General features: G+C 44.1%; 1 protein-coding gene across 4 annotated transcripts in view; it reads right to left on the bottom strand.

Annotated features, from left to right (window-relative positions):
• Positions 1–2,300, bottom strand: part of PEX26 (peroxisomal biogenesis factor 26) — a 9,445-nt gene extending 7,145 nt beyond the window's left edge. For 2 of the 4 annotated variants that reach the window (XM_035028592.1, XM_035028595.1), the window contains exons 1-2: positions 2,221–2,300; positions 1,632–1,927 (exon numbers count right to left, since the gene is read on the bottom strand). In XM_035028592.1, the coding sequence (XP_034884483.1) occupies positions 1,632–1,882 (251 nt within the window). In that variant the 5' untranslated portion in view covers positions 1,883–1,927; positions 2,221–2,300. Of the gene's footprint in view, positions 1–1,631; positions 1,928–2,123 lie in introns of all 4 variants that reach the window. The other 2 variants (XM_035028594.1, XM_035028593.1) reach the window with 2 other exon arrangements.
• Between the last annotated feature and the right edge of the window lie 6,994 nt (positions 2,301–9,294).

Here is a 9,294-nt window from a genome sequence, read left to right as displayed (position 1 = left end):
AAAGAAAGAAAGAAAGAAAGAAAGAAAGAAAGAAAGAAAGAAAGAAAAGAAAAGAAAAGAAAAGAAAAGAAAAGAAAAGAAAAGAAAAGAAGAGAAATGGTTCCCCTGTTTCCATTCCCACCTCCACCCTGGGACTGTTCCTCCCCAGTTCCCAACTCAGCAGCCATCACCTCTATCCTCCCCATTAGTATTTAAGTGGAGCTCAAATTACAACGGGTCTCACTAGCCCCAACACAGAGAAAACTGCCCTTTGCCCCAGGAGTTCAAAGTTCCTGTAAATCTGGAGGCAACTCAACTGTTGCCTGGATACACATCTTTGAACCCAGGTGACATCAGGAGAGGGGAAAGGGATAACAGGTGTGTGGGTGGAAAGAGAGCTGGAGCTAAGAGTTTGTTTTAGTGAAGAAGTGGGGATGGAGCAAGGTTTCTGCCTAGGTATAGGAACTTCACAACTGGCCTGTTAGCACCACCAACTGAAGTACCTCCAGGCACCCCAAATACAGCCTCCAGCATTTACTGCAACAAGCCCCTACCCAACCCCCTAAAAACACAGCCAGCGCTCCCCAGTTCATCCTTCTCTGGGGTCAGCTTTGACTATTCTACCCACCACCTCCCTAGTGTAGCCAAAATCAACATTACAATCCACAGAGAAATGATGCCCTCAACTTCCCAAGAGGCAAACAGCTTTAGAAAGAGCAATGTCTCAGAAAACAAACAGGGTTGCTGGAGCGGTGGGGGGTGGGAGGGATGGGGTGGCTGGGTGATAGACATTGAGGAGGGTATGTGCTATGGTGAGCGCTGTGAATTGTGTTAAGACTGATGAATCACAGACCCGTACCTCTGAAACAAATAATACATTATATGTTAAAAAAAAGAAGAAGAAGATACTAGGAAGAGAAAAATGAAGGGGGGGAATCGGAGGGGGAGACAAACCATGAGAGACTATGGACTCTGAGAAACAAACTGAGAGTTCTAGAGGGGAGGGGGGTGGGGGGATGGGTTAGCCTGGTGATGGGTATTAAAGAGGGCATGTACTGCATGGAGCACTTTGTGTTATACGCAAATAATGAATCATGGAACACTACATCAAAAACTAATGATGTAATGTCTGGTGATTAACATAACATAAAAGAAAGAAAGAAAGAGCAATGCAGGACCAAGATTTTCTCCAGATTGATTCTTTAATCCAATCCTTCAACAGGACCAGAACACTACTCCTGCTCTGAACTCCATTTCCATTCATCAACCAAAGTCCAAAGTGAAGAACTTGGGGGAGAGGAGTGTAGCTAGGAGAGGACTTCCACCACCTGCTTACTGAACCTGCTTACCGAAATAATTTAACACTTAATACATATCTTATCTTCTCACCATGCCATTCTACACTGGAATAGGGAGAAAGGAATTGGCTGTGGATTCTCACTAAGCTCTGTTACCCGACTTGACCACTTCTTCCTCATTGTGCAGTGCCTCAGTTTCCGCCTCTGTAGAATGGGCACGCTAGCCTCTCAGAGAGAAACCACTAATGAAAGCAAGGTGTAAGGCTCCTTGTGAGCAATCTGGGAATGACAGAATTCCCAAAATCTTCAGTCCTCCCCAAGATCACCCGGAAATGAACGGAGCCCAGCACGTACGTGCCCGCATCATCGTTGGCTAAGCTCCGCCAGGCGCGTTCACAGGTCTGCAGCGCTCCCCGGAAGTCCAGGTGCACCACCAAGAGGTCTGCAGCCTCCTCCAGCAGAACCACGGCTGCTGATGGAGGTGGGGCGGCGCACACAGGCTCGCTGCTCCTCAGGGGCGCCCCGAGCCCCCTAAGGGGGGCTGCAGGGGTCGAGGAGTCACTCTTCATAGCCAGCCTGGGCCGAGGGCCTGTCTCTTCAGACATCAGAGTGGCAGCCTCTCCGGGGGATCCGGGATATCCCGCGTCGGCCTGGGAGAAGAGGGACAGTCCTCATACGCTTACCCACAACCCTTCCCGAGGCCGAGTCCTGGAAGAGGAAAAGTTAGTGGCCATGTCTAAGTTAAAGGCTGGGTTAGCCGGGCAGCTGCTCCAGCTCAAGACTGCCTGAAACACGGGGAACCAGTTTACACCTCACATTTGCAGAACAGCTACATTCCTGGAATACCTGCCTCTAGCTTCTCTGGCCCCACGACATGTACTGATACCACCTTAGCCCCGGGGAGTGCCGTTCCAGGTTCCTTTTTATGAATATAGCCGCTCACTGCAGGCGCGGAACAAGGGAACCGACATCTTTCCGGCTCTCGCAGATCCCTGCAGACTCATGGCGTCCCGGCGGCGCGGAGGACTCTGGGAGTTGTAGTTCCCTGGCTCCCGGCTCAGTCGCCCTCTTGATGTAGATGGGGGAATTTCGGACTACAACTCCCAGCATACCACGCAACAGAAACTGTCACTGTCCCCGGAGAAAAACTGGCGCTTTGCAAAGCTTTGGGAAATAACAAAGTGAAGGCTGTGTTGTGAGATGGGGGAGGTCCCTTCACGAACCAGTTCCAGCAGAGGCCGGACGGAGGAAATTCCAGTAACAGAGGTGGAGTTATGAGCAGGCTTCTAATTCTGAGCTTCTGCAGGAATAGCGATTAGAACGGAAGGAGGACAGAGCAGGAAAAGCACTGAAAGGAAACAGAGCTGGACACTTTTCCTTATATGTTCCGCCTTCCCAGGCACAGTCACATTTATCCAGTGCGTACAGGGCCTAGCACTATGCTAAGAGCTTTTTGTGCAATCTCATTTAATCCTTCCCTCAACCCTGGGAGTTAAGGACAACTGTTATCCCCATTTAACAGGTGAGGACATTGGAGCTTATTTAAACACTTTGCTGAAGGTCACACAACAAGGAGCTGGCAAAAACTAAGTCAACAAAGCTATTTTTGCTCAAAGCCATGTATTTAGCCACTATTCTGTTCTGCAGGACAGAGTCTAGAGTCTATGCTCTCTATTCAGAAAATTTACAAATCATTCCCCAAGCAAGTTACATAAGCTCATTGAGCCTTGTTGCTTCATATAGAGATATTGTGAAAACAAAGCCACATGGTGTGTAATGCAATTCATAATAAAGTACTAGAATAGAGCAAGTATTCAATAAATTATAGCTATAATAATTATTAGATAAATTTACACAGATACATAAATTACATTTATTATTGTATTATGTGCTTCACCCAGACTCTGCTGAATTTATACTACGTTGTCTCAGCTTTAGTTTCTCCTCAGTTCCCTACCTTTTGAACTCTTTGCAAAGCTTCTCTAGAATTGTTTACTCCCCTGGTGATTAGATTAGAACGGCCAGGCACAGGATAAGTGCCCATTTATGCCATACATTCCCTTCCCTTGTCACTAGATATAGACACACCCATTTGCTGGGCTTTCAGCTCTCTGCAGAAAGTCCTCATGGAAAGCTGAGGCGGAAGCATGAAATCCATCAAACTCTGAGGAAAGAGAAGTATGGACCCTGTAACCATATAAGGTGATGAAGTCAAGACTTCACTTATTCCGTAAATACTTTTTGAACACCTACTAGGTGCTAGGCCCTGTTCTAAGTACTGAAGATCGCACAGTGAACAAAAGAGACAAAAATATCCGCTTTTGTGGAGTTTATGTCATAGTGAAAGAAAACAAATTTTTTAAAAAAGCAAGTGAAGTACAAACAGTAGTATGTCAGATGATAATAAATGCTGAGGAGAAATAAGAGAGATTGGGAGTGACAGCAGTAGAGAGGTAGAGTTGGTATCTACATTTAACTTTGTTTTCTAACAGGAAATCCAGGGTTGGGGGCACAGCAAAGAGAAAAGTGGACCTCCTGCTCAGGACTAGGCTCTGTCAGCAGGATCACTATTCATTTTGGAGCACTGCCCTTGGGACCAACATATTTTCAGTGTTGCTTGTGAGAAGCTCCACCCTAAGTCTCTCTTCCCCACCAGCCAGTATTCATTCCCACACAGAAAACTCCAGAGGCAAACAGAGATCCCTGGAAAGTGTGGATCAGTCTCAGAATGAAGTTACCAAAGTGTTTTATCAGCTCTGCCTCAGATTTTATTATCATTGCACTGCAAATAAAAACCCTGTTCTCAGAATTAAGTGTAGAGGTCTTTTCCTGAAAAATCAGGAAAGCAGTAGGTGCGTCAGAAAAACAGACCGGTGCAGACCTAGGCAGGTTGAGACTGGCACAACCACTTCACGTCACTTCCGGAAGCACCACCTTAGATTGCAGCCTTGAAAGGGCCCCTTCCTTAAATCGTAACAAGAAGTTTCTTGCTATTTCCAAATGCTTCCAGGAGATGGCAGCACAGCCTTAAAAGAAGCAGACCTGCCAGAAACACATTTGCCTATTTCGTGGTATGGCTGCCATAATGAGGTCAAGATTGGGGGGGGGGGGGTTGCTAAAAATCACATAAAAATATGTCCAGCTCTGTGTTCTATTTCTGTGTTTCACCCAATTTTTGACTATACAGGACTTCACTGGTCTGTATGTCACCACTTAACCTTTAGCATTGTTAAGCCCACAAATTGACTCTTTAACCACTGTAACATTCCATTGTCTCCCCTGTCTGAATGTACCCAGAATTTCTCAGGCTCACAGCAATCCTAAACATAAGCAAGTTCATTCCACCCGAGGGAGAGTGAACAGATATTATATATACCGAGCCAGTCTTTCTGACTCAGGGCTCACGACACAATCTTTTAAAGCCCCTATCCTCCCCTTGGGATAAAACAAGAAGTAGAAATAAGGCCTGAGCTATAAGACCAGATCTAAGGTTTGGTCCGTGCTAATATTTGTATTATCGAATCTTTTCTTTTTGGGAAAATAGAGTAAATGAGATGAAAAATCCACTTTGGGAGCTATCCTCTAACCCCAACCCAAACTCTGGGACTTCTGCTCAGGAGGGTGCTCATTCTATCAATGTATTGCCTTAAGCTTAGAATGAGGATTTGCTCTGCCTGCTCTGAGCAGATGACGAGTAGGTATTTTTGTAGCAGAAAGAACTACAGAACACTCATGAAAGAAAGAAGACACAAAAAGATGGAAAAACATTCCATGCTCATGGATCAGAAGAATAAACATTGTTAAGATGTCTATGCTGCCCAAAGCAATCTATACCCTCAACACCATCCTGATCAAAATACAAATGACATTTTTCAAAGTGTTGGAACAAACAATCCTAAAATTTGTATGGAATCAGAAAAGACCCCGAATCACCAAGGAAATGTTGGGGGAAAAAACAAAGCTGGGGCATCATGTTGCCTGATTTCAAGTTATATTACCAAGCTGTGATCACCAAGACAGCATGGTACTGACACAAAAACAGACATATAGACCAATGGAACAGAATAGAGAGCCCAGAAATGGACCCTCAACTCTATGGTCAAATAATCTTTGACAAAGCAGGAAAAAATATGCAATGGAAAAAAGACAGTCTCTTCAATAAATGGTGCTGGGAAAATTGGACAGCCACATGCAGAAGAATGAAACTGGACCATTATCTTACACCATACACAAAGATAAACTCAAAATGGATGAAAGACCTAATGTGAAACAGGAATCCATCAAAATCCTAGAGGAGAACATAGGCAATAACCTCTTCAACATCAGCCACAGCAACTTCTTTCAAGACACATCTCCAAAGGCAAGGGAAACAAAAGCAAAAATGAACTTTTGGGACTTCATCAAGATAAAAGCTTCTGCACAGCAAAGGAAACAGTCAACAAAACAAAGAGGCAACCCACGGAATGGGAGAAGATTTTTGCAAATGACTCTACAGATAAAGGGCTGATATCCAAGATCTATAAAGAACTTCTCAAACTCAACACCCAAAAAACAATCAAGTCAAAAAATGGGCAGAGGACATGAACAGACACTTCTCTGAAGAAGACATACAAATGGCTAACAGACACATGAAAAAATGTTCATCATCATTAGCCATCAGGGAAATTCAAATCAAAACCACATTGAGATACCATCTTATACCAGTTAGAATGGCAAAATTAACAAGGCAAGAAACAAATGTTGGAGAGGTTGTGGAGAAAGGGGAACCCTCTTACACTGTTGGTGGGAATGCAAGTTGGTACAGCCACTTTGGAAAACAGTGTGGAGGTGCCTCAAAAAATTAAAAATAGAGCTGTTCTATCACCCAGCAATTGCACTCCTGGGTATTTACTGCAAAGACACAGATGTAGTGAAAAGAAGGGCCATATGCACCCCAATGTTCATAGCAGCAATATCCACAATAGCCAAACTGTAGAAGGAGCCAAGATGCCCTTCAAGAGACGAATGGATAGGGGTGCCTGGGTGGCTCCTTCGGCTCAGGTCGTGGTCCCAGGGTCCTGGCATCGAGCCCCGAATCGGGCTCCCTGCTCCTCAGGAAGCCTTCTTCTCCCTCTCCCACTCCCCCTGCTTGTATTCCCTCTCTCGCTGTGTCTCTTTCTGTCAAATATATAAATAAATGAAATCTTGAAAAAAAAAGAGAGAGACGAATGGATAAAGAAGATGTGGTCCATATATACAATGGAATATTAGCCACCAGAAAGGATGAATACTCAGCTTTTACATCAACATGGATGGGACTGGAGGAGATGATGCTGAGTGAAATAAGCCAAGCAGAGAAAGTCAATTATCATATGTTTCACTTATTTGTGGAACATAAGAAACAGCATGGAGGACATTAGGAGAAGGAAGGGAAAAATGAAGGGGGAGAATCGGAGGGGGAGACGAACCATGAGACACTATGGACTCTGAGAAACAAACTGAGGGTTCTAGAGGGGAAGGGGGTGGGGGGATGGGTTAGCCCGGTGATGGGTTAAGGAGGGTATGTATTGAATGGAGCACTGGGTGTTATACGTAAACAATGAATCATGGAACACTACATCAGAAACTAATGATGTACTGTATGGTGACTAACATAACATAATAAAAATAATAATTATAAAAAAAGAACTCTAGACTGGGAGATGAACTATCCCAGTTAGAATATTGGTTCCTTTGGTGACCAAACCAGTCACCAGACCTCTAGAAATTCACTGAAACCCTCTGGGCCTGTTTTCTCATCTGAGGACATGGATAACAACACCTGCCACATAGGGTGTTTTTGAGTGTCAGAAGAGACCATGTGACAATGGCCTATTGAACTCTCTAAATCTCTGGAATAGTTCAGGCTGATATAAGGCCAGTTAGTATAATATATTGGAGAATGAGTAAAGAGAAAAAGAATCTCATTCCATCTCAAAGTTCTGTAATCTTACTTTCTGATCTAGAATTTGACTTCACTCTTTCTTACAAAGGTCAGTAATGTTCATCCTGTCCTGCCCTCTCCCAAGCTGGTTCTACATTCTGTGACAATAGACAGCATCCATAGCTGCCCCTTCTAACACATCTCTTCCAGCCAGGGACGTTGGTGATAAAGCTCCAATAGAGTAGAATCATACCTAGTGTGGACCTTTGACCAGAAGCAAGCCAGAGAGATAAACATTAGCAGGGTGGAGATAATGTTTTTCCAGGATGGCCAAGGGGTGTGCTCCCTCACTCCAGACCTTCACTGGCATTTTTATGGCTCTTTTATAAAGCCTGGACTTGTTGTTTAAGGCAGAACTCAATGCTTCCTATTTGCTCCTCTCCATACAGACCCAGCAGAATTCTTACTTTGCTTCTGTGTCTAAGAAGTAATGATCATAATCATAATCGTTCTCTATAGTACTTTACAAAAATAAGATCGGTCAATTTATATAGTATGGTATTAACTTTATGTACTAGGTGCTATTCTGAGTGCTTTACACTTAACTTATTGTAATCATCAACAACCCTATAACATAAGTCTTAGTGTCATCCCTATTTTGTAGATGAAACCAAGGCACAGAGAGGTTAAGTGACTTGCCAAAGGTCACACAAGTGCAAAGAAGGGCTGGGACTTAAATCCAAGCAGTTTAGCTCTAGAATGTTTCTTCTTAACTAATACATAATACTTAACTAATACATAATACATAATATTCTATTTGAGCTTAACAACCAACCTGTGAACAAGGTACCATATATTATTATTATTCCTATTTATAGCTAGGAAGCTAAAGCTCAGAAACTGCCCAAGTTCAAAACATTTGGTCTCAGTGGCAAAGCTGACAAAATTACTGGAGTTTCTTTTTTTTTTTTAAGATTTTATTTATTTATTTGAGAGAGAGAGAATGAGAGAGAGAGAGAACACATGAGATGGGGGAGGGCCAGAGGGAGAAGCAGACTTCCTGCTGAGCAGGGAGTCTGATGCGGGACTTGATCCTGGGACTCTAGGATCAGGACCTGAGCCAAAGGCAGTTGCTTAAACAACTGAGCCACCCAGGTGCCCCAATTATTGGATATTTCTAGCCAGATCCCATGCCCAGAACATTCTTCAAAGGGCCACCAATAGCTCCCCTTCATCACTTGAAGGTGACTGGGGGAGCCACTCTGTGGAGACCTGTTGTCCAATTTCCACCATTCCTCACCCATTATGGGAGTCAGAGGATTCACTCAGAGAAATCCGAGCAAATCTTCATGATGCCAGACCAAGCCTGAAAAATGAAACAAGTAATGGCTGCTCACTAGGAACAAGTCCGCCATGGCGCTCTCATGGAACAGTGGAAAGATGCTATCTTCTCCCTGGAATCTTTCCTGATCACACCTAATTCAAGCAATCATCTCTTCCTTCAAACTCCCAATTGTGCTTTGCTCTTTTATGCCTTTCTTGTTGGTCCTTCCCAATTTCCAAGTCTTCTTATGGTTAGTTTGTGTCATTCCCCTATTCAGCTGTGCCCTTCCTGAGGGAGGGGACAGAGTCTCACTCATCTCAGGATCCTTGAGTGTTCTAGCAATAGGCATAAAGCAATAAGCACACAATGCTCAGGAAGGACCCCACCTCTCCTGAGCTGCTGTGCATCATTTGGTCTTGACATTCTCTGGTGAGCACTGTGTGAAAAGGAAACTGAGGAGATACCAGCCCACAAAAAAAGAGAGACACCGAAAGGTGTTTCCAGGTACCGATACCCCTGGCCTGCCTTCTTGTCCATGGGCAATTTGCAATGCTCCTTCTTGTGGTCTCTTCCTTACTTCGTAAGAAATAATCGAATAACCTCAGTCACTCTGAGTGACAGAATTTTAGAGTTGGAAGGAGGTTTATCATATTACATACAGCCAAGGAAACTGAGGCCAGGGGAGGTTAAGCAATAGACTGATATTACACAGCTGAAGAAGGCAGCATTCCTTACCCTACCACATGCTGCCCCAGAGAGGACCTCACCTTCGCTTAAAAGTGTTTTCCTCA

This window comes from Mirounga leonina, unplaced genomic scaffold (assembly GCF_011800145.1).
Source record: "Mirounga leonina isolate KUSES-001 unplaced genomic scaffold, KU_Mleo_1.0 Mir_201, whole genome shotgun sequence".
In the NCBI taxonomy this organism is placed as follows: Eukaryota; Metazoa; Chordata; class Mammalia; order Carnivora; family Phocidae; genus Mirounga; species Mirounga leonina.
Note: the sequence above shows the minus strand (reverse complement) of the source record. Positions and strands in the feature narration are given on the sequence as shown.